At 38.9% G+C, this 26267-nt stretch overlaps 1 protein-coding gene across 5 annotated transcripts in view; it reads left to right on the top strand.

Moving 5' to 3' along the window:
* LOC309584915 (kinesin-like protein KIF16B) overlaps positions 1 to 26267 on the top strand; it is a 171854-nt gene that overhangs the window by 124443 nt on the left and 21144 nt on the right. For all 5 annotated transcript variants that reach the window (XM_082301249.1, XM_082301248.1, XM_082301250.1 and 2 more), the window contains one exon: positions 23371 to 23454. In XM_082301249.1, the coding sequence (XP_082157375.1) occupies positions 23371 to 23454 (84 nt within the window). The remainder of the gene's footprint in view (positions 1 to 23370; positions 23455 to 26267) is intronic.

Here is a 26267-nt window from a genome sequence, read left to right as displayed (position 1 = left end):
ACAAGTGGTATCCCTCAGGGTTCTGTACTGGGACCTGTGCTGTTAAATATCTCCATTAGCTGACACAGCAGGAGCAAACACACCCTCAGCAAGTTTGCACATGACACCAAGCTAAGTGCGGCTCACAAGCATGAGGGATGGGATGCCATCCAGAGGGACCTAGATTAATTTGAGATAGGCTGTCTTTGTTTGAAAGACAGGTGTCTGCTAAGGAAGGCAGGAGCCTCCCTTGGAATGGCAGATGCAACCCCCCTCCCCTCCGAGTTATTATAATTTTGAAATCAAGGGCTTTTAGGCAAAGATATGGGAAATAGGAATAACAGTTCTTTACTATTATAAATCTATATGTGTATAACAAGTCAAGCAAACAACAACAACTATGGCAGTAACAGCAAACAATCACAAACCCAGTGCCAGCCTTCTCGGCTGTCGGGCCCTTTCCCCTCGGGTGCAGTTCCGCTCGCAGCCGGCAGGGGCGCTGGCGGCTCCCAGTGAGCAGGGCAGGTGCGATGGTTCACCCGCGGCTGCAGGGGGCGCTCCGGAGCGAGCTCAGGGAGAACATGGCACTGGTGCCCTGGGATCCCGGGAGGGATGGAACAAAGGCTACACACACCCCTGGGCAGCTGGCCCCAGTGTCTGGCCGGACCCTCCGGAACAGCAGGCTGGAACAGCAGGGACGAGCACAAATCCCGGGTGGCAGACGAGATGTATCCAAACTCAGGAGCTGCGGTGGGAATCCCCTGGGAATGCCCCAGCGGGGCAGGGAAGGTGGGCTTGGGATCCCAGGGTTTCTCCAGTAGAAGGAAGGCAGCCGAAGAAGCAGCCTGTCTCTCCATCCAAATGCCGGGAACTGACTGCCCACAAACCCAGGTGAAAGAGATGCACCCCTCCCTCTATGGCCAAGTCCTTTGTTTTCCTTAAGCACCCAGTAATTAGTTCCCCTGGCAACATGTATGGGGAAAATTCCTTTAAGAGAAGAACAGGAGGAGAACTAAAACCCCAACATAGGCCCATGGGAATCTCATGAGGTTTAACAAGGCCAAGTGTACCTGGGTGTGGGCAGTTCCTGGTATGAGTACAGGATGGGGAATGAAGGGATTCAGAGCAGCCCTGCCAAGAAGGACTTGAGGGTGCTGTGGATGAGAGCTTGGCATGACCCAGCAATGTGCACTTGCAGCCCAGAAAGCCCACTGTGTCCTGGGCTGCATCAAAAGAGTGGCCTGCAGGTCTAATGAGGTGATTCTCTACCTCTGCTGTGGTGAGACCCAACCATCCAGCTCTGGAATCCTCATCACAGGAGGGAGGGACATGGACCTCTTGGAGTGGATCCAGAACAGGGACACTAAGTTGATCAGATGGCTGGAGCACCTCTGCTATGGAGAGAGGCTGAGAGAGCTGGGATTGTTCAGCCTGGAGAAGAGAAAGCTCCACGTAGGCCTTATAGCAGCCTTTCAGTTCTTGAAGGGGGTTTATTAGAAAGATGGGGACAGATTTTGCAGCAGGGCTGTTGCAGTAGGACAAGGAGTAATGGTTTTAAACTGCAGGAGGCAGATTCGGAGCAGAATATAAGAAAGAAAATTTTTACAAATTACATGGCACAGGTTGCCTAGAGAAATAGTGGATGCTTCCTCCCCGGGTGTATTCAGAGGCAGGTTATCTGGAACTCTGAGCAACCTGATCTAGTTGAAGATGTCCCTGCTCATGACAGGGGGTTGCACTCAATGGACTTAAAAAGTCTCTTCCAACCCACATGATATTATGATTCTATGACTCCTCTCAGGCATCCAGTAAGACTGACAAGCCCTTCATCACTTCAAAGATCCAAGGGTGCTCAATACAGGATGGATGTTGCAGTGAAACTGTGACTCTGTGTGTTGCTTCTGGCCATAAATTCCCTTTACTGCTGACTGACGTTTTTCCCTGGAGGTTGTTCATTGCAAAATACTTTGCAGTCAGATCCTGTTGTCCTGACAACTTCTCATTTGAAAGAAGAGCATTGCTCCGCAGGTACCCTTTTGTAATAGTGGCTTTCAAGTTTCTACAAAATGAAAAATTGATCTGACCGCCTTGGAGACTCTGGGCGTTCAGGATGAGGAGCTGTGCCTGATGGAGCTTTAGTTCATTGGAGTGAGTGTTTATGGAATTACAGTTCTTAGTTTTCACATCTAACTTTTAATTATTAACATTTTTCTTCCTTCCTACATGTTCCCCTGGATATTAGAAGAAATAAATCATTCAAGCAATGAAAGTGACGCTGATTTGAGAGTAAAGAAGCCTGGGCCATATATTCATGGGCAGTATATTAAAAAATATGAATATGTTCAAGAAGGAGAGACAGGCAATACTGTGCACATGCTTTCTTGGTCTTCATTAACATATGCTTTAAGCTAAAAATGAAATGAGCATGGAACAGACCTTGAGGTCTGGGGCTCAAGATTGTTCCCATTCCAAAACAGTATGAAAACCAGAAAGGGAAACTACTGTGCAGCAGTAACTAAGAAAAAGTTTAAAACTAAAAAAGAAGGAGAGAGAGAAAAGAAAACTACATCATCTTTTTAAGTGACAGAAATTTTTAAGGTAAAATTGAGTTTTTAATGGGAATTTGAAATGTTCTCTTTCCACAAATGCTTTAAAAATATTACTTGTGAACATCAGTATCATACTTTTACTTGAAGAGGAATTGCCATTTCCTCTTGGATGTTAAGAGTTATAGTCTGTCAACAGGAATATCCTAATTGCATCTAACTAGAAAAAAGAGCCAGGCAGTCATCCAGGAAAAGGGCGACCCGAATCCATGTGCAGACTGATTTTCCCCATTTAGGAAAATGTGCTAGAGTAGTCTTCTTCAGAGTTGGATTTTGGTTCTGATAGTATATTGAGGAACAACTGAATTCTTTAACACTTGCATCAGAGGGAGATCAGCTTTGTTCTTGTAAGTAGTAATTGGATTCAGGAGGAATCTGATATTCTTAAAGCCACTATTAAAATGTCCCATGTGCTGAAGGATAATAATTTTACCTTTTTGAATCAAGCATTTGTGAGTGGCAGTACAATTTCAGTCTTTTTTTGATGCTACAGGACGGAGTGGTTGTTTTCTTATTTATTTGTTTGTTTGAAGAACCATGACAATATGAGTAGTATTATTAGCTCCAAATAAAGTCCAGCATCTGAGAGTGTACCACAGGAAGAGATCCCAGCCTGGAGCACAGGTACATAGTTTTCTTCATCTTGGAGTCTTCCCAGCTGAAGTTGTTAATAGTTAATATTTTTCCTGTGGATTTTATCTGTATTTTAAATTCTCTACACTGCTCACTGTGTAAGTATCATATAGAGGCAATTTCTTTTGCACCTTTTCTTTTATCATCTTCTCTCTGTGGTTTTGCTTGCAAGGTCAATGCATTCACTAGTTTAATGTGCCGGTTTGTTCCTTATTGACACTTCTTGTGTTGCCATAAGTCTGTGTCTTAGGTAAACTTACTGGGATTCACATCTACTACATTACCAGAATTATTGGTTTAATTATGCCAATGAATAAGTGTCTAATTTCCATGTAGGAAACACATGATAGTATGTTTTATTAAGCTATCTGTTCCCTTGTGAACAAGTTCTGTAAGTCAATGCAAATACCAAGCCTTACAAGGTTGCCAGCTATCTTTTTCCATCCTTGACTGACCTTTCACTTCACAACAACCTTCAGTAAATTGTCAGAGAGGTTCAAATATACTCATGTTTGCTAAACACGAAGCATGCTAATGATTAGGAGAAGCAAGGTAAGCATTTGATCATGTCAGCTACTGCTTTTAGATAGGTACGGACATGTAAGTACCTGTTCTGGAAACTCTTGCAGCACTGATGATGTCTTTGCTGTTTTACATAGTACAGGCTATTGTGTTGTGTTCATTCCTGCTTTGAGCCTTAGAGCATCACAAAGGAATGGCAGGTTTGTGGGCAGGAGAGACCTACATAATATGCTGTGGGTTTCTTCTGCTCATTAGCAGTTCTACAAACTACTTGTAGATTAGCAATTAGCAAAAAAAAAAATTGCTCATTAGCAATACTACAAACTGTGTCCTTGTTCATCAGAGGGGAAGCGCATGTTGTGGTGGATGAAACACAAAATATTGTGTCCTGCAGTAAAGATTTGGCATTTGTTTTCTTTGAAGGGATTTCATTAAGTGTTGCATATGTGAATGATTGATAGCTTTCCATATTTTTGCCTTTATTTAAAATAGCTTTAATTTATGGTAATTTTGGAGTGGTTTTGCAATGTGAGTAGCAGTTCAGTTTGTCTGATAAATTGAAACTCATCTGTCTGCTTCTGCTCATCTGTCATTGAACTAATTTAGGATTCACCACGGTGCTAAAATGCATTTTAATACCAAACTTGGCAGAGTTGTGTCTGTAGTGACTATGTATTATTCCAAAGAAACTTGATCCTTAAAAGGATCTTATCAGAATCCATCAGGATTGGGTTTTATTTTGCACAGTTCACCTTCCCACTCTAAATTAATATTTATAATGAACAGTGAAAATACTGTGGACATGTTTAATATATGAGTGTTCTGCTTTTAGAAGTGAACTTTACAGCTCATTAGTTGCTCAGCTCTGAGTTACTATATCAGTATTTTAATAATTTGCTGATCCTACGTTTCATGTTCCTGCCACTGAATTCCCAAAGGGATGTCTTAGCAAACTGATTTATTAGGAAGATTTTTTTTAAAAAAGTACCTCTTTCAAAAGCAGAAACTTATCTAATATCTTCTGATCTTACAAGATGTCATATATATTATATATCTGCATGTTTTTTCTAATGTAATTAAGTGGCTGCTGACAACTGCATGTCTAACTAAAATGTGTCACATGCAAATTCTGAAAGACTGAAGAAGCTGCAGTGGGGTGACATTGGGCCAGTGGCAGATAACTACCAAGCATTTAACAGTGTCTATTTTTTGAGGGGGTCTGCATGATTGTCATTTGCTCAGCTCTAGCTTTCTTACACTGCTAGATTGTTAATGACCATTTTATTACTTTTGGAGTTTTAATTAAGACCATACTTGGCTTTCAGTTGCACTAGTCTCTCTAGTGAATGCACTTTTTGTTTGTTATTAGTCAGAGAAGGGAGCAAATGGCCTCTTCATTCTCAATAGAGGAGTGAGAACTTCCATAATTAGATTCTCCTATTTTTCTCTCTGTCTTCATGTTTTCTTACCAGTTACTGGTTTTGGAATACTACCAGAGTGTTGGTTTCTGCAGAAAACTTTCCTTCCTGATCCACATCTTGCTGAAAGGGAAACCTCACTCTCTTAACACTTTCTTGTCTCTATTCTCTTTCAAAGGAGAGCAGAGAAACAGTTCGTATGTGTCCTTCCCTACCCAAATCCAAGGCTTATGAACTCCCTCCTTCATGCGGGAGTCCCTGTGTCCCACTTGCCTCCACGTTTTGTGGGGTTTTCACTGTAAACTCTGCTTGTGGAGTTCCCTGTCAGTCATCTTGAAAGCTGTTTCTGTGTGCATAAAAATCTCTTCAAGTTGTTACGGAAAGCACCTTCCATAGAGGCATTTTTATTGCTCATAGTGATTCTTGACTTAAAATATTAGAAAATCCCTGGAGAGCTGGCAAGGAGAAGCTACAAGGCATGCTTGTGTTTATAGATTCATTCATGGAGATAAGGACATACGTGTGTAGGGAAGATTTCAGCAGGAGTGCCAAAGCTATTGACTTCTAGCTTATTTAGCAGAATGTAATAATTTGTGTATCTGTATTTGCTATATGGAGGTCTATATATAAGTATATATTTGTGTCTTTCAGGGTCTAAGGTACAGAGAGATGGTTTATAGTTTTTAAATAATTATGGGTCATAACCTGTAAGAATTGCATGAAATTCAAAGAGCAGAAAATATTTCTCAGATTTTTCAAAGTACTAAGTGAATGTTTTCAAAAATGTACTAAAATCAAAACATTTGTTGCAAGCTTATTTAAAAAATATTTTTAAATACTTTGAAATATTTCAGATTTTTCAAAACTCAAAAGTAGTCTGTCCATTTTTCATCCAAAGTATTTTGCATTTTAGTGAAGAAAGACAAATGTTTGCATCTCAGTGAAGGCAGTACCTATTTCATCATGGGTCACAACCACCCAACACATAATGTGTATGTTTGCTACTAAAATAGAGCAGACACCAGTTTTGTAATAGTTTCTTAAGTTCATTTTAGACACTTTTCTACTACTACTTATTGTTCATGTGTAGTTCAGCTATGTAATGATTAATGAAGAGACATAAACTGCTTATGGAACCACCACTGAGTGATCTCACTTTCCTTTCCTTTTGCCTCTGTATTCCTCTTTTGGGTGACTGCCATGGAAGGATCTCTGATTCCTTTTTAAGTGGTCCATATATCTGGTGCTCTTGATAAGTAATAAGTGGAAGAAATCTTCAACGTGAACTGCCAGCACAGATAATGGAGAGGGGATGAATTTGAGATGCAGTCATTAATTTTAGGAGAACATCCTTGCATTCTGGAAGAGATCACTGACAGAGAAATGCAATATTTTACTAACTTGCAAGACATGGTTGGTGCAAGTTTGGGGATTTTTATTCTTCCCTCCCCATCCCCCTAGGAATCTCAAGGATAATTAGGCAATTTCTGTGTACTTACATAATTATTAAATTATTTTTAAAAATCTCATCAGACATGCAGAATTCTCCCTTCCAATGAAGAATGCAAGCAGAAATTAAACCAGGAGTGGAGCAATAAGGCAGCAGACTTGTGCAGAGCACATGGGGCAGTGCTTGGGCTGGGGTCTTGGGTGTCTGACTGCTCTAATTCTGGTTTGTAACTCTGCAGTTGTAGAGTTTTATTGAATGCAAATTTTTTGCTAATCTTCTGGGATCGAGGTAGTTGGCTTGCAGGGCTGGCAAGCCAGTTGCCATGTAACTAGTGAGCTCCTGGATCTTAGGATCTAATTTGGCAGCAGAAGTCAGAAGTCAGAGCTGGTTGGCCTGAAACTGCTGGTTTTACCATTGGATTTTCTAATTTACTGTCATTAGTAACTGTATATTTAGTTAGTATGTATGTATGTATGCTCACATTGAATGCAAAATTATGGACATTTGGATTCTTCTAGTGTTCAGTTTTAAACAGCATAGAGCAGGATAGCTGTAAATAACTTCCCTCAGATGACATTGAAAATTGTTTTGTTCTGGAACCTGCTGTGCTTATGCTAAAGTCTTGATCCTTCAGTGACCAAAGTCCCAATCTATTCACATATTCGTTGATTGCTGACATTCATGTTTAGAAACTCTTGAGATCAAGAAACAATTTAAAATCACAGGTTACATGCACTAGAGAGAGCAGGGTGTAGCCTGTAATACTGAACATGATTGTACAAATCTTGCTGCGAATGCTATCTCATTATTTTAGAAAGTTCAGGTTTATTTGGATATGGATTCTCAGTTATGGTTCTTTCATGGAACCATATGGTCCTTTGTAAGCATGATCTCTAACAATATTTTAAGATTTGTTTTTTTCTTTGAAAATTTGATCCAGTGAAGAAATAAGCTTGTTAATGGGTTTTGGCTGAACTGGAATGATGTTTCTGGGTATCTGGATATGAAGTAGCAAATTTGGTTTGGTTTTTTTCCCAAATAGTCAAGACTAATGTTAGTGTAGTTTTGGTTTTAAACAATGGTAAAATATAATAGGACTCAGAGATTTAATATGAGAACCATAGGACGAACACCAAGCACCAAGAATGTATAAACAGTCTAAAAGGTGGTGGGGTTTTTTTGTTTTGTTTTGGTTGGGTTTTTTTTGGTTATGGAAACTGTGTACTAGGGCGTGGGTGAAAATGAAAACTATTTGCAACATTGATGTGCTTGTAAATAGCAAATGCCATCATGTGTATTGTGGCAGAACTATATGTAGGAAAGCATTTAGAAAATAGTTTTTGAGGTATGAATCCTAAATTAATGACAGACCGTAATTTTTACTTTCTAGCCTGGGAATTTAGTAGCCTTAGTAATACATCTTTCCATAAATATTGAAAGAAAAAAAAAAGTAGTAAGTTTTAGAACACCTGTTTGTGTATAAACCCTTTAATACTATTATATGAGCATGTGATTACAGCCTTCAGCTTCTTTCAGTACAAATTACAGTAATTATGATATAGTTAATTTTAACATTCATATTCTTGTCACCTGTAACAGCCAGGAAGTGCATGCACAGGAAGCATATTTCGTCACACGCATGTTTCCAGCTCCCGTTCCTAATTATATTATGTTCAGAGCATTCTGCAAGCCTGCAGGTTTACATACGTAGTGCTTCCATATCAACCCTAGTTTGCCACTACCTGCAGATGGAATTTAAGTGGTAGGTCCTTAAAAGCTTCATCTGGCCTTTGTTCTGCAGCATGAGACTGCTGAAATTTTTAAAAGAGATTTTTAGCATATCTCTCAGTACATCTGTCTACAAGTGAACAGAATTCATTCCAATAAGTAAAGTGTGAAAAACATTGCTGCTAACCATATCGTGTAGGTCTGTGGAAGCTTGATTACAGGGAAATGTATTTATTCCATGTGGTCCTTCTGAATTCGTGGTTGCTAACCAGGACTGGAGCATCAGAGACAACAGCAAACCCTGCAGCATATTTGCTTCCAGCATAATATGCAATTCTCAATCTATTTCTAGTTGGAAAATGAAATCAGTGTGTGAATTTCTTGTCACAAAACTGAATCTGAATGTGTAAGAACCTTGTAAAAACCCAGTTAGGGGATTAATTTGTGGTTGTTGCTTTGGGTGCTAGATTTGTGCAGCAAAGTTTTCTTGGCTTGGTACATATGATTCTGCAGAAATACAGCTTCTCTCTATCCCTTCTCCTTTCCTTTCTTCCCTCCTGCGGTTGTTGATGAGACCTGGTCTTTTTTGGTCTTTCCCTAGCAGCGAGTGAAACCTATGAGCTTCCAAACAATTCTGTGAGCTTTATAGGTCTTCTGATAGATTCAGAATGAAGCAAGTTTAATCAGCAGGTGGGCATCAAATGCCAGGTTTCATTGACTGTGCTGTGCAAAAGTCTTGTACAGGAGTAACATAGAAATTGAGAAAAAGCATTCAGAGAAGTGTCAGTCCATCATGTCATAATTTATGAACCACTTGACAGAATAATTCCTTTGACCATTTGATAATCTGATTTTCAAGGCTCTGCTCAATTACCTGCTGAATTTGTGTAATACCAAAATATTCATGTTGTTTTACCAGTGAAACGGTTTTGTATGGATAACAGCTATCTGTGAGAGAGGAATGCCTCTAAGAAGAATTTCTAGACCATATAGCTGGAGGTTTAGGTGCTCATTGAGACTGAGCCATTTCTTAGCTGTTCCTGACTGTTGACTTGGGGAATGCCTTAGGCTGCAGCCCTGTGTCTCTGTTTTCGTGCTGCTTAGTGGAAAGCAGACAGGAGGGTTGGAGGTTTTGCTGTTTCTTTTTTTTTCTATTATTACCTTCTTTCAGGAGACTTCTGGACATGTGTTCCATTAATCATTAGCTGTTAGTGACAGTCTCACTGCCTTCCAAGGGGTTTGTGAAGAACAGCTTGTTCTTGTTGGGTTTGTCAGGAATATGCTGCTAGCTTAAGTAGATCTTTCAAATAGAATCCTTTCATATCAGTTGATTTAGGATATAGTGACCCAGCTCAAACTCTAGTTTTTGTGAAAATACCCAGGTTAATTTTGAACAAATGGCAGAGAGGGTAACAAAAATTGTCAGGCTTCAACTGTACTGCCTATTGTGTTTTTTCGTTACATATTTAGATGGTATTACTGACACAACTGCACATGTGAAACTGTTTGCTAAACTTTATTCACTCTCTAATCTGGAGAATTATACCACACTTCTATTGTGATTCATGAGGCAGCTTTTGAGTAGGATATTTCAGGTTTTTCCTCTCTTTGGAACCACTGTGAGAATGAACAGGGAAATACAGATTGCAGATTTTGCAGCACAGTAAGAATATTCAGCTGTTTATTTTGGCATTGCTGTATTCATCAAATGAGTGATTCCTTATCTGAATGGGATTGAGATACAGGTGACTCTTATCTGATGTAATCTGCAAGAAAGGAAAGCTTCTGAAAATTTCCCCCCTCTGTATCTGGTAACAATTGTTACACATTTTAATATACATGTATGGCTTATAGTTTCTCTCGGCACTCTAGAGGAGTAAAAGAGCAGAAGTTCTGTGCTGAGCCTTGTGCTCCTAATTAGACAAGGAGGGGCATGTTTGCCGATGACATTAACATGACCCAGCAATGTGTGCTTGCAGCCTGTAAAGCCAGCCTGTAAAGCCAGCTGCATCCCAGGCTGCATCTTAGAGCACTGTGGGCAGTAGGTGGACATAGGGGAGAGAGTCCAGAGAAAGGCTGGGAGATGCACAGAGTGCTGGAGTGCCTCTCCCAGAAAGACAGACTGAGAGAACTGACTGGTGAAGAGAGGGCTCTGGGGAGACCTTAGGCACCTTCCAGTACCTCAAGGGGCTCCAAGAGGGCTGGGGAAGGACTTTTTACAAGGGCATCTGTACTAGTTTGAAAACAAACCAGTGGGAGATTGCAAGTCAGAATTATAAGTTAATAGCAAAATTAAAATAAATGCAGAAGTACAAGAACACTGACAGAGTCAGGATACAACCTGACACCCTGACAGTCAGGGTGGTGGTAGCAGTCCAGATGAAGTGATCCTGTTGAAGTGGTGATCCTGTAGAAGGGTCTAGTCTTCACCTGAAGGTCCAGTGGTAGCTCTTGTCCTCTGGGAATCCAGTAGGTAGGGCTGACTGTGGTGTTCCAAACTTCAGATTATATCCAGGTAGGAATGCTTGGTTCCTCCCCCTGGGCGGAACATCTCACAGTGGGATGATGTAATTTTATGAGTCATGCAGTGAGGCTGGACGGCCCATTAACAGAAGATAGCTATCCAGAGGGAGTTATCAGGGATGTGTCATGGAAAAGATAAAGAACTCTGCCCCACCTGGTTTTAACAGATGGTGATAGAATACATACTTTTGGTTACGTCTTACATTGTAACCAAAGACAACATGGAGCAACAGTACAAGGGGGAATGGCTTTAAATTGACAGAGGGTAGGTTTAAGTTAGATCCCAGGAAGAAATTCTTCCCTGTGAGGTTGGTGAGGCACTGGCAGACGTTGCCCAGGGAAGCTGTGGCTGCCTCATCCCCAGATGTGTTCAAGGCCAGGTGGGACAGGGCTTGGAGTAACCTGGTGTAATGGAAGGCATCCCTGCCCGTGGCAGGCAGGTTGGAACAAGATGGGCTTTAAGGTCCTTCCCGATCCAAACCATTCTATGATTCTAAAACCAACCTTAAGGCTAGTTGTTACAATCTACAAGAGGCATTTTTAGTTTAAGGGTCTTTTTAAAGTATTAGTTTATCATGTTCCTGCTAATGATCTTTCAGACTCAATGTGGTGAAAATAATACTATGTTTCTCAGTTAAAAATTAGTTGACTTCAGAAGAAAGGAAGAAAACAAATTTCTCTGGCCTGTGTACCTGATAGTACAGTTACTAAATAAGTTTCTAAATGCCTTGTTTTGTATTCACAGTGAAGATCTTCCTGTAAAGGTCTCTTGACTGCTGTAATGTAAATATATTAAAAAAAAAGTGGAAGAGACCATCAGTCTCTGCAACACACAACATACAGAAAGTTCCATCTAACAAAAGAGAATTGTCTATGCCTCTAGAGAGCCTAAAGCAGGAAAGCCCAAGCCAAAAAATTTATTAGATATGCCTGCATGACAAAAAGCAATAAAATACAATCTCTTGTGGTTTAATATGAAAATAAACACAAAGAAGCAGTGGTTCTCAGAAAAAATATTGAGCTGCAGGTATAGAATTGAAGATGTCAAGAGAAGACTAAAAGCAGAGAATGTTGTCCAGTTTACTGTAGGACATATTTCAGAACCAAAGCCAGGAATAATAGTGTTGGAGGGTGAGCTGTCTGGCCATGTCTGAAAACAAGAATTCAATATGAGAATGTTAGTGATGTGAGTGAGAGTGAGATGAGAAAGCACACTTCTCATGGGCGGCAAACTTTGGGACACATGATTAAAGCATTTGATTAATTCATGGTTATGTATAATTGGTTAAAATGCTGTGAATAGTAAAAAGAATTAAAGGTATGGTTTTGTTTGGACAATTTTTTCTCTATTGAATTCATTATTTTCTGTCATACTTAACTGTACACATGTAGGTACCCACTATGTGTACCTACATACACATATATGTATGTACACATAGTACCTACATACAGTTAGTGGCTATAAATGATGCTTTGATATTTGTTCTCTGCACTGCTCTCAGCAGTGCAGGTACTCTGAAGCTGTTTGAGTGTATACTCTGTATTTTCCAGGAAATTTTTAAAATTTCTTTCAAACTGCTTCTGAACACTGCGTGTCCTAGTCTTGTTATGTCCTCTATAGAAAAAAATTGAAGGAGAGCTTTAGCAGTATTTTAAATCCTTAAATTACTCACTGTACATTCAAATCTAACTCAAATTTTATTTTTAAATCAGGGCATAAATAAGGAGACCTTTACTTTTAAGTTCAGTTTTTTGATAGTACCAGTAATGTAAAGTAGTTGCAAAATAATGTATTGCAGGGTTTTATTTAAATAGGTAGAGTAGCATAATTTCCATTCTGATTGTACCTGAAGGCTCATATGTGCTGTAACTCATTGTAAAGTTGCTGTAAAAAACAATGAAAATATTAATGTGTTTTTTCACCTTTCCCCTCTTTTCCTGGGTTACTAAAATTTGTGTAGGTGGAGCAGCATGACTCTCACACAGACTCAGTGAAGCAGTGCTTGTTGGGGAAAAACATTGTTCTAGAAAGCATCTGATAGATGAGAATTATGAAATTACTGACATGTAATCTAACCCCAAATTCTAGCAATTGTAAAACACATCCCTGTTTTTTCTTCCCTGCCCTAAGTAATGATGTTGGTTCAATACCATGTTGGCTTTTTCGTGAGTGTGTCTTTGAGACTTTCATGTCTGTGTGGTATATACATGGGTCTTGCTTATGAAGCATTTAGCTTCAAGTGCTTGATCAAGAAATTTTATTTTGGAAACAAATATCTATTCTTACCCAGCATCCTGACGCTCAAGAGCAGTACTAAATATGGTATTGATCATGAAACTGATAGCAACAGTGGTCTTTCTGTATCCAGAGTTGCTTTTCTGCCCTGCACATTCAAAATCCTTTGCCAAGCAAGCTCCTGAAAATGTATGTGTCAAGTTTATTACACTTTATTAGTTACCTGTCATTTTAAGCTTTACCTAGTGAAAACAGTAATAGTGGAAGGAAAATTTGTATTAGGCTTACAGCTAGTTTTTAAGTCTGTGATAAAGCAGCTAGTTCTAAAGTGTCTATGCGACTAGGCAAGTGAAAATGAATGTATAACCTGTGTGACTATCAATCACTCTTACTGTTGGAGGGGGGACTAAGTCATTCCTTTTAAGCTTCCCATTTGTGTGCCTGCACTGCCTTTTCTCTGGTTTTATCATTTTAAATGATGCAGAACACTGTCTAACTTCTCCTTGTATAATCAGTCCAGTTTGTTGAGAGAGTTAGCACTTTATATCTTATAACAAATCACACTTGAAGGCATACTGCATGTTTGTTTGCAGGTGTATTTCTCTGTGACAGCTGTTCTTTAAGACCCTGAGATCTGCCAATAATTCTGAGTAGTCAGAAAGGCATCTGTCTAGTCAGCAGTACAAATTATTACTGCTTGTTGATGAGTTTTCATTATTAACATTTCTCAAAGGCAAGGGTGACTGAAATTTATGACATCAGTCAGCCACACGAGATGGGGATGTGTCATAAATGCTGCCAGATGTCACTGAGATGAGTTCCTGTGCAACAGGCAAATCTTCTTAGGGAGAACTGTAAAAACTGCTGTCCCGAGTCCCCTTCTCTGAGCCTGTTTCTGTCGGTAAATGAAATGGTACTGTGACTTCTCAGCATGGAGTCAAAGTGGCCCAATAGGCACCGTGGCATCAGCACTCTGTGGTGCAGAGTTGGGGCAAGGTTATATGCAGTCAGGGTGAAGGTAGGGGTTGATGCATGCTATTGCAGGGATGGCCTTGACCTTGCTGGAAATCCTAGCAGGCAGATTAATGAATCAAACCCCAAATCATTTTGAAAGAAGAATAAACTCTACAGAGATCTCCAGAAAATCACTTTGAGAAGTGGGGTTTGAGTCATACCTTGATAAAGATTGATTAATGTGTTGTTCTTTGAAGATACAACCTTGCAAACCTAGAAGTTGTTACTATTTCTTTAAAGAAGTAACCAAGACCTGAGACTACATGAAGGAAGATTAATGTTTAGTTAGCAAAATCATGACCTAAGGGCATAGAGAGTAGGTATTAAACTTGTCCATCTAATTTCAAGGTCAGCACATATCCTTGTCTTGGATGATGGTCTGCCATGCCATGCTGGTATTTTTCCCCCAAAGACTTCTCTCTTGGCAAGGGATAGACGAACAAGGAAGCAAAATCAAGGTTGCAAAGACATGGTATGTTAGGAATTTTTCATGCTTATTTTCCAAACGCATCTACAACTCAAATTTACTTATTTGGTTTTTGACTGGTTTTCCTCTAAGGCATTTATATCCTTTGGTTGATGTATGCTGCTTCTGCACTATCTTATTCTACCTTTTTACAGCCTGCATACGAAATTTAAAATACTTTCTTTGCCATTTCGGCCAATTTTTGTTTGTCTCACCTTGATTGATAATCCTAAGAGCTATACAGTTATTGGTTTCTATTTGGAAAGATGCCCTGGCTGTATTAGCTTCTGATTTTTATAAAAGATATTAAAATCCCCAAACTGCATAATTTTATAGAAATGTGCAAGGTTTGCATGAACTTTGTTACATCCTATTGCTCATTTTCATAGGTATTCTGTATTTAAATGTTATTGTACTGCTTATAATGGACCAAACAATGAAGTAATTTGTCAAATAATATATAGACTCGTGCTTATGGCTCTATTTTGGTATGCTATTATTCTGAGTAGTCTAGAATTGCTTTAAGGAAAAGAAAAATACTCCTGTAGTGCAAGGTAACCTCTTTGGCTGCAGTTAATTTGATTTTTCTCAGTAGCAGGAAGCAAACTAAATGGAGTTAAAATTACATTGATAAACCACAGCCTTCACATCTCACCGTAGCTCCAAAACTGCAGATTAAGTCTAGGTCAGCTTGCTGGTTTTAAAGGAGAAACATGGATATGAGAGCTCTCAAATCTTTTTGATAATTACAGATGATTGTTTGATGGGCAGGTAGGCATGATTCAAAATGAGAAATCTTCAGTGTCTAATCCTATTTGGTCATTTTGCATCATCATAGGGACGTTTCAGTGTGGTTCAGAGGAGAATTTCTCTTTTTGTGTTCTTGTTCCTCTTAAGTGGGACAGATAGAGTTAAAATGTTCTTTGGAGAAACAATTATGCCTGTCTGAGGAAGGTAACTGCCAAAAGATCTTGAAAGTTCGAAGATAATTACCCAGAACTAAAGACAGCAGAGCTGTGAGAGCTTGTGTGTCCTGAGAAGATGCTCATTTATTGGTAAATACCAATTTATTGGGGGTTAGTCACAGCATCCTGACTTGCAACAGAACTGCATATATTTATGAGAAGAGATTTAAGTGCTTGTGCTTCTTGGTACTGAGATATATATATATAGATATATAGCTGAAGATATAGATATAGATATGCATGATGTTCCAGTGAGATAAGTAGGAAAAAAGCAAGGAGTCGTAACCAGTCTAAGTAAAGTGGAGAAGTTGCCAAATTTCCTGCTTGGCAGGTCTCCAGTGCACTCTGGCCTCAATGGGATGTGTGCTGAAGGGGATAAAGCAGACCTGGCTCACTGGGCTGCTGGCATTAGGGGCCAAGCAAAAAGCAACGTGCAAACTGGCAGTTGCCCCTACCAGCCAGAAATGAAAAGGTTAAACCAGTCCTGTGGTTAGGTAAACCTTTGGCATGGAGCAAAAAGGATGGATAGCAGAAAGAAAAGAATGTTCTCATGTACGTGGGGCAAAGCAGCTTCTTGCAAGAGAAAAGGCTGTGCTGTAAAGAGACTAGAAACCAAATTGTGGCATAAATTGTGTACAGGAAATATCGGGCGCAAAACTCACCAAAAAACCCCAAAACCAAAACTCTAGTACACTGCTGCAATCTCTTGCATTTGTCAGAAGTGAAATATTTGCCAACCAATTTATTTAAGATTTTTCAGAGTAGACTTACCCTAGGAAGGAGGGAGATGCTCATTCCCTTGTGTGTGTTTGAGTGAAATCCAGGCCCTGGAGCCTGTAGTAGCAAGGAGAAACAACAACAGAAAGCTGTAAGCATGTAAGCCTGGGAGCTGAGACACAGCAGGGATGAACCTAAAGCAGCTCCTCGGCTCTTGGAAACACTACAAAGACCTTGAGAGCAGAGTTTGCTCCCCTCAAAGACAGTGAAGGATTGACTGTTAGATTGGTACTGGGGACCTCTCTGTAGAGACCCTTTGTGTAGGAGCAAGGTTGCTTACATCCTTTTTCCTGTTCCTATATCCTGGTCATTTGAGTTTTCTTCAGTTTAGGATGTTAATTACCCTTGTTTGTTATAATAAATAATGACTTGTTGCTGCTGTTCAGCCTTCTCCAGGGAGTTCACTCCATTAGAAGGCTGACATGGGTCCACCTCTGAGTTTTGGCTTGTCCTTGGATATGCTGCCTCTTGAGAATATCAAATCCTTCTCCCCTTCTGGCAGATAGTAGGGAGGATTGCAAATGGCCCAGTAGAGTAAGGTAAAGAATTAGGTAGGTCATGCAGGAATGGAGGAAAGCATAGCATTAAGACAGAGGCAAGTTGGGGAGCTGGAAAGTGGGGGAAGAACATGTTGGGAGAGATGGAAAAAGTAAAGAGAAAGTATTAGAAAAGGAAAAGAAGATGACAATCTGAATATCCAGAAAAAATTCCCTGGATATTCCCTCTCCCTGATTAATTGATAATGGAAAATAATGTCTTTAATCCTTCTGTCCTCTGAGGGCATGACTTACCTGCAGCATACATGTTGGGAGAGCACTGAAGGACTTATGCAATGGAGGACTGTTACTATTTTGTTTAAGAGAGAATACGTTTAGAGGTTTCTTCACTCAACTTTAAACAGTTGGAGCTATATCAGCTGAAAATACGACTTAGGTGTTTTTGTATGTTATTTTGTTGGTTTCGTTTTTAGTGGATAGTATATCAAATTATTTCTCTTTGATCTCCATTTGATTGTTTTCTGAATTTATAAAGCAGCCTTTAATCTGCCCAGTAAGTGTTAACTTTTTACCTTTGCCTACTGCTTTCTTATGAAAATGTGTAGAAAAGGTAATTTATTTCAGGCAAAATATAAATAAAAATATAGAAATTAAGCTTGTGGTGGGTTTTTTGGTTTGTTTGGGTTTTTTGTTTGTTGTTTTTTCACCTTGACAAATCCCTAAATACTTGGTGCAAGTTCTTAGTTAAAAATACAGCTTCTGTCTAGTTTCTTTAGACTCTGGGAGTCTTACTGTCTTGAGAAGTTGAAGCTTAAGTTACTTGGTTTAAACTTCAAAAACTAAAAGTAGGACAGTTTTTTGTTTCGTTACTCTCTGCAAAATCAAGTCAGGTGCTGCCGCAGCGGCTGCAAAACCAGCCAGTTTCGCACATGAACCAGTGCCATGTTCTTCTCTTTGATTTTTCTCATCTGTGACAGAGATTTCTGGTACAAAGGATCAAAAGCCAGAGCTACTCTTTGAAAAATGAGAAAATTCAGAGTTGTAAAAATAACATGAGAATTAAAGATGACTGACTTCTTAGTTTTAATAGTTACCATTTCCTTAATTTTCTTTTCCCCCCCCCTTTCCCCCCCATTTAAATGTATCAAAACATTGAAGTACAAAGAGAATTTGGATAAAAGGTTAAAGATGACTCAGCCTCCATCAATGCCCTGTTTTTCTTCTTTAAAATGCCCTGGTTTTCTTCCTAAAAAAAGCCTTTTACCTTATTGTAGGCATGAAAACATAGACTGTACAAGCCAAAAAATAATGAGATGTTTCAATCCTGTAGATTTTTGCTTGATGTCAGAAAATGGAATTTTTTATGTTTAGGGAGCATAACACTTGGAACAATTTCATGTTTCAGAAGTGACAAGCCTTCATGTGTGTATTATGTGGTATTCTACTTTGGTCCACTCTATATTGAAATATCATCTGCAAAGTATTGTACAAGACTTTTCATTAACATGTTCTATTCTGCTGTACCATAAAATCCCTGAACAGAATTAAATCCAGCAGGTCCCCCAGCAGACATAATGCCAGTGAAAAGTCTCCAACAGATTATAACAGAAATTAAAGGACACCCTTCAAATGGTGATGGCTATTTTTCCTAAAGGTTCTGAAGTGAGAGTGCACCCCATCCCAGGCACAGCATTTCATGGTATTGGAGCCTTCATTTTCACTCTCTTGGTTTCCAAAAGGCCAGTCTCCAAATTTGCATCTCTCCCTGAGGCTCAGTAGTTGAAGACTATGAAGCATGGTTTCACTTTGAAAGGATTTGCTTCCGCATAGATGGTGTTAGGTATGTGCTGTTCCCAGAATCTTAAGGTCAGATTTGTATGTAAGATAGAATAGGTGATAGAAAATAAAAGGATAACTTACTGTTCTGCCATCTGCTCTTACAGCATTAAATTCCTGCTAAAAACTAGTCTCCTGACTGGAATATGGGAGAAATAGAGGAATTAATTTAGCTGTGTAAAATTTACTAGAATAACATGTGCTGGGTATGAAGCACCTTCCCCTTGAGGACTGGACCTAATACTGTCTAAATTTGATTGTACTAACTCACAAGTACTCCATTGTGGCAGATAATTATTGTTTCTTACGGATAATATTGCTGAGACAGACGAATAACATGCCTCTGAGTAATACAAGACCCAGAAATAAAACATGGCCTTTATTTATTGTAAATTAAGGAGTAAATTGCAAATGACTGCCGCTCTACAACTGCTACTGCCCAGCAACGATTGCCAGGTAGGATAAATAGCATTAACTGTAAAAAGTTTAATGTCTAAAAGACATTAGGAGTGCTGGTATGCAGTGTTGAGGTCTCTCTGTACTACTTTAAAATATATCATCTGCCTTTGCCTTTTGGGTCCAAGCATAGTCTCAGCCTTGCCCATGGTACAAGTATGCATGTGTGTGCACACTCTAATGGATATAATGAAATTTGGATTGCAGCGATGCAGTGATTAATTATAGTAGGGAGATGCTTCTGCTGTCAAAATAAAAATTAGAAATCTTGCATGCTACATACAGAAGCTTCTCAGGAAATCATTCAAGCCCTCTCTTCCTATCAGGCTGGGGAATATGCCTCTTAATTTCCCCTGACAGAAAATACATCACCTCATCAGCAGCCCTAGAAAATGACAAAACATCCCTGCCAAAAAAGACTGCCTGCCAAATGCTTCCATTGCCACTGCAGGAAGGGGGACAGGGAAGGGAGGGGTGTGCTTCAGAAATTCCATGGAAGGAGAATTTTTTACCTTGCTACCTGTAGAGTCCCACTGTTACACCTTGCATTGTCACAAAATGTTCATCTCGTAGTCAAGGTGAGACCCTTGAAGAATTAATTTGAGCAGGAGGGTACAGAAACATTTAATTCTGAAAGAATAATTTATATTCCTGAATCTGGATAGTGTGAAATTCCCTTACAGTGTTTGAGCCAGGGCAAAAATCTTGATACAAAATCCATACCTGCAAGATCTCTTACATATTTCAGTGCCAGAACAAATGCTGCTCAGTCACATACTGTACTGTGTGCATCAACCTGTAGCAGTGATTATCTCCAATGAAGTTACTGTGCAATTTCATAAAGGTGCTGTAGCACCACTAATAGGAAAATTTGAATTTATTGAAATATTTGCTACTGCACTTTGGCTTAAATGAGTAAAGTATTTTAAATAAACCTCAAATTTCTGTTGAACCTTGCTTTGCTGAATCTCACACAATTGCATTCAGAGTCTGTATATCAAATAGTACATTAGGACAGAGGATTTTCTATAGACAGTTATTGCAACATCATTATTTCAGTGTATTTGTGCTACTGAGCTTTTTTAAATTTATTTTTTATAAAACAAAATTATGATGAGATGAGAATGTTTTATTGTTACTCAGTATCTTTGTGGGACTCTTTCACCAACATTTTTTTTCCTGCATTAAAGTAATAACTTTATAAGTCAGAGTGTCGAAGATAAATGGTGTGTGTGTGTGTGTATATATATATACACACACATATAATAAGCACACTATCTCTGGTAAATATACTAATAGTGTATTTTTATATAAATATAGTACAATGGACTGGCTTCCTATTACACTGAAATTTCAGTCGCATAGAGGACTGCATAATTCACCTTGCTGCATGGATGCGTCCAGTTCTTATGTTGCAAAGATAATTTTCAAGCTGCAGAGTAGGTGGGAAATGGTGCTGTCATGTCTGCATTAAGTGTCTGGATAGCCTGAAACTCAAGCCTGCAGAATTTTGAGTGTCTCCTTCTCATTTTGGTGGGCATTAGACTCTTGGCATGTAGTGGAATAGAACCCATTGAAATAACTGAATTGCTGAAGTGATGATGAAATTCGTGGCTGGAGGATTTTCTGTCATGTAGATGGGTGGTCATTTGTTGTACAATGGAAATAGTCCACTGGGAAAGTGTGGGGCACAGAAATGTTCCAGCAGGCCTGAGGTTTGTGTAACGTCTGCATCTGGCCCTGTAGAGATGCCATCTGCAGTAATTGATTAGTCCTTTATAACATACCTCTGGAGGATGAAAAATCCTTCCAAGTGACATATATGTATAAATAGGTATATTCTGTACACATACTGGCAACACTGGCATATTACAAACATAGATAACTTTATATGTGTATGTCAAGAATAATTCAGCATGTTGACATTCTGATTTGCATGATGGCTTTTACAATGTACAAAGTATTCAGATCCCCACACCTTTACCAGCAATAAACTCATGATTTTCATATAGGGTATGTGTTATGACTTTGAACGTTGCAGAGCGAAGTTTACTGGCTGAGACCTTTGTCTTGCATATTAAATTAATGACTGTAGTAATGGACTTTGGTTTGGTTTCATGTGCATGGTAGTGATTTGGGAGTTAAACATTAAAACAATGTGAGTAGCTACTTCTGTTTGAAAGTGTTAAGCAAAACACATTTCATTTTATAAAACACAACCGGTTTTCTTCTAAAATACATCCAGAAAGCTTAGGAAAACAACTTGCTTATCCCAAAGTTATGTAGAATTAGTCCCCAAATTCCTGTTCAGATGGAACTTAATTTAGATAAAGAAATCATTCCTGATTTTAGCTGTAAGATCTTGCTTTGACTCCAGAGAGTAGGTCTGAGGATGCCGTAGTGGTAGGTTCATTGTACTAATTGGTTTTTAATAGACACTATTTAAAAATTCTGTAATGGAAGTATTTATTAGCAAATAAATATAAAAACAATCTCCCTATGTCCAGGAGGGGATTGTGGTGGTAGTTAATTCACCTTGCTTGTTCCTGGTAGTGACATGATGCAATACTATCTAATAAAATACAATTTCTGCAGATATGGGGTTTTGAAGTCCTTGAAAATATTAGCACTTATAATTGTGTATAGGTGAAGAAGTGAGTAATGCAGTGAAATAAGTCCTCAGGACATAATTATATGATACTATTTGGTTGTGTACTGCTTGTCCTGCCAATATGAAGAAGCAGGCACACTGAGAAGAATATAGTTGGAGAAATTTTAGGAATATAATTGGGTCATACTGGCAAGACTGATGGAGAGCAGACATCTCTTCCATCTCCTCTGGTGCCCCACATCACCTTTATCGTTTTAAGATGTCTAGACATTTCTTTAAAATTATTGAAGTTGGAGTTGAACCAGAGAGTGGGAATAAACTACTTGTATTGCAGAATTCCTCTCTATTTTAAAGATGCTTACATTCAGTGTTAATAATGGAGCTCTTCATTTAAATCAGTATGTATCTGCTCCTTGTAACCAGCCATAAATTCTCTACAGTCCTGTATGTGCTGATAGACTAGAAAATGATGCATCTTTTTTATTGGTTCAATATCATCAAATGACCTGGGGAGTTAATGCAGGAGCCAGTTTTACATAGGGATTTGACCTGCAAAACAACTCCAGCAATGCCAATGGGAGGTTGCATATTTCTATCTCATGATATGAGTGCTGGGAAAAAAATGGGTTTGATTTACCTTTAAGTGCAAACACAAACTATGGGGAGAGGACTTGCTTTCTTTTGGATTGTTCCCATCAGTGGCTTAGCGGACCATGTTCAGTGGTACTTGTTACCAACTCTTGAGTCTTTTATGTGTTTTCCAGATATAGCTGGCTGGAATTAGTTCAAGCATTTTATTTACTGGTGTGCAAAAAGGGGAGACAGTTCCCTCCCTCCCTCCCTCTCTCTCTCTCTCTTCCCTCCTCTCCCCCCCGCCATAGGATGGAAAAAGAAATTAGGAGATAGCTTTGAACACCTCTCTGGAAGAACTAAAAGTAGAGATCTGAATAGTTGTTTTTAGCAGTTATGCCATTGCCTTGTTCTCATTTTCGGTGTGATAAAGCAGGACTTTGCCTGCATGTGGGAATTCTCTTCAGAAATTAAAGCTATGAGCTTCCAGCGTGGACACACATTGGAATAGGATTGAGCTACAGCTGAGTTACAAGAAGTGGTAGTTCAGGGCACAACAAAAGCTTCAGGTCAGGTGATGGCTGGAGTCCAGCAATGCATCTCCCAGAGCATGACATCAGTGATCATTCTTAGATCCAATGATCTTACATTTATGATAGAACATAATTAAAACCAAACAAATTATACCACCATAGAGTTGGAGACCACAGATTTTGGGAGACTAAATGCAGTCTTTTAACATACACCTTCCTGCAGAAATTGTTCTTACTTCCTATTTGATGCTATGTCCTCACATTTGGATTGGCAATTTTTAATATTTATATGGGCAAACAGTGGCAGTCCAATTCCTAAATTTTCTTTCAGTCACTCTCTGATGACAAAATGCATTGTTATCGTAGCAATACTACAGAGCAGATTGCAATAACCTCAGTAGAAATGTATAATGTGATATTTACTAATAGCATATAGTGTAGCTCATGAATATTTGGCAGTTTCTTCTTCCTAGTGCTTTGTAGTTTAAACAGAATTTTCTCATTTGAGCTTGTCACTTCTGGTGCTGATTCATCCTTTAATGTCTTCCAGGTTGCCACTTTAGAATTCCCTCCAAAGAAGCTCTTTGGAAACAAGGATGAGCGAGTGATTGCAGAACGACGGTGTCACTTAGAGGTAATACCAGCTTTTTAACAGGCTTCTGGTGTGTGTTTAGGTGGAGTAGTCCCTGCTTGACCAACAAAAACCATTCCCATGTGATCAACATTAAATAGCCTGTTTGTAAATACCAAATTACTTGCTGCCTCATTTAACACAGGAGATGGCAGCAGTACATTGTGAAGTAATGAAACATCTCTTAAAACATAAATTACTCCTAGTCTAGAAAAAAAAAAGGAACTCTTTGGAGATGTTCACAGGAGATACATGTATTTAATGGGGAAAGGTGGTGGGTGAGGTAAGTATTCACTGTAGACAGCTTGTATCTGTGCAAGATGAGATTAGTAAAAACATGACTTTAAATGCAATTTGTTAGTTGGAGATTTACTATTTTACCATAGTTAGTATATCCAAATATCTCATGACAGAAGGAAAGCAATATTTAGGCATCTTTGAGTTTTATTTTGTAACCCAACTTTCTGAACATATTCTTTTTCTTTCAATTAATTTTAAAAATTAATTTTATTGTGCACAAAGTTATTGAGTTTGAGGGTTTGCGTTATTTATTTTGCTAGTTCTACAGTGCTGTGTGGACGCCATGATTTTGAACTCCTATCACACATTAGGTCTTTATATTTCTATGTTAATGCATGTTTTACTGCAGCCAAGGGCCAGGAGGTGGGGTTTTGGGAAGGAAGAAGAGTCATGATCAAAGACTAAACTGTACACCTTGCAACTATATTATAGCAACTTGGGCATTACTTGATCATGCAAGTCAGTAGGAATTAAATTCTTTGTAGAGCTAAAATAGCATTAGGTAGTGCTTTAGAGAAATGAATATAAAAGTAGATTGCTTACAATTGGAATATTTTCTTAGGTAATTTTTCACTGCACTTCACCTTTTCTTTGATCTACCAACAAAACATCCTCCCAATGACTTCTGATGTGAGGCTGTCTTACATGAAGCACAAAATGAGGTTTTTTTTCTTTCACATCCTGGATAGACAGCATAAAGGCATGCTCATATTCCAGTCTAGTACTCAATTTGCATATTTTTGTACCAGTAAAAAATTTAATCCCTTAATCTTTCTGGCCTTTCATTGGTTTACGAACAGATTTTATTGTAATTATTCTAATGTTAAAATTGCTCTGTATAGCGATGCTTTGATCATGGCCATGTAGTACTTGCAGCTCTCTATATAGCCAGGTTCTAACTTAAAATTAAATTGTATCTATTTTAACAAAATAGGTCATTAAAACTTTATTACCTATATGTTTTGCAAGCATAATAATATATGACAACTGTTCACATGAATATGTTTTGCCATATGCCCCTTGGCCATTCCACTCAGTAGTCCAGACAACTCACAGTGTTGAGAAACTGAAGATCCCCCGTGGCTAAGGGCAAGTTAGATAAAGAGGACAAGGAGCCAAGCAAATGTTACTATCCTTGCCATGAGGAATTCAATATAACAAGCTGATCAAAACTCCCTGATGTATAGATCTCTAATCATGGTATTTTCTTTTCACTACATATTTTGCAGTGGTTTGCTCTGCCTTTGCCAACGGCTGGAGAGTTTTAGCTCACGCAGCTGCAGCCTCCTTGGTGAAGAGTGAGGGAAACCACCTAAGCAGTGATGGTTTCCAAAGTCACGTAATACTTTGAAGGCTCAAAGAACATCTTGAGTTATGCTTTGAAAGTGGCAGCTATGCTGCAGTAGTGGCAGATGGCCCAGGCATCAGTTCTATTTCAAATACTGTCCGTTCATGCCTTGTGGCTTTCAGTCCAGTGTGAGCCTTGATCATACTTCAGTGGACTAACTGGAAAGTAGTAAATGGACGGATTGTCTCAGTGAGGGACTTGGGTCCTTGGCTTTTGGACTGTAGCATGCTTCTCACATGAGAATTTGGTCAGGTAGAAGGTAAGAGTGTTAGACCTTGGTATCAAGTACAAACATGGCTTGTATTCAGTTGACTTTCACACCTGATCCTGTACCTTGATTTGCTGAAAACCCTTTGCAATCTCTTTCAAGCTTCACAGATGATGTGTTGGTATAGCTGTAGTAGGGTATAAAAGCTTTTTTGGTTGCTCCACTTGATTAGTCAAGAGCTAATGGCTAATACAGGATTTTTAGAAAAGGCAAAGCAGAGTTACCAGACCAACACAAATGTATATTTTTATTCAACATCTGAGCTAATTTTATTGACTAAAAATAAATGACAGCCTGAAATACCAGTCCAATAAGTGTTCTGAACAAATGCTCTGTAATGTAAGCTTATTAGTGGAGCGGTTGTCCCAGTGGTGGTGAAAAAGAAATTGCTTTGCTCTTCCAGTTTTTACATTAGGTATTCATGCATCTTGAATATCCTTGAATATATGAAACTCCATATCATTTTTCCTGAGCTTTTTGCATTGAAATAGGTTTGGCTAGTTCAGTGCTTCCCACAGGTGATCTCTTAGCAACTGCAGTTTTCCTTGTGCTTAATTAGATTTGACCCTTTGCAAGACACTTTAGGAAGAATTTAGTTTTTCCTACACGTCATCTCTAGGATTCTTGCCACAGTAGAAGTACCGAGAAGAGCAGTGGGGTTTTTGGTACCTTTCCAGACAACTATAATCAGGGGGGCTGGCTGTTGCAGTTTGCTTTGTTTGAAGATTGAGATGAAGCGTTACCTTATGTCAGCCTGGGTTTAGAAGTGGGCATATTTCATCATAATGAAGGTGAAATTACTTGGAGTAAAAGAATCCAGAGAGCTCCAAATTATAAGGATTGTGATTTTAAAATCCCAGCAAGTTCCAAGTTTGTGTATAACATTAAGTTCTTTTATTT

The sequence above is a fragment of the Coloeus monedula genome, assembly GCF_965178545.1.
Source record: "Coloeus monedula genome assembly, chromosome: 2".
Taxonomy (NCBI): domain Eukaryota; kingdom Metazoa; phylum Chordata; class Aves; order Passeriformes; family Corvidae; genus Coloeus; species Coloeus monedula.
Note: the sequence above shows the minus strand (reverse complement) of the source record. Positions and strands in the feature narration are given on the sequence as shown.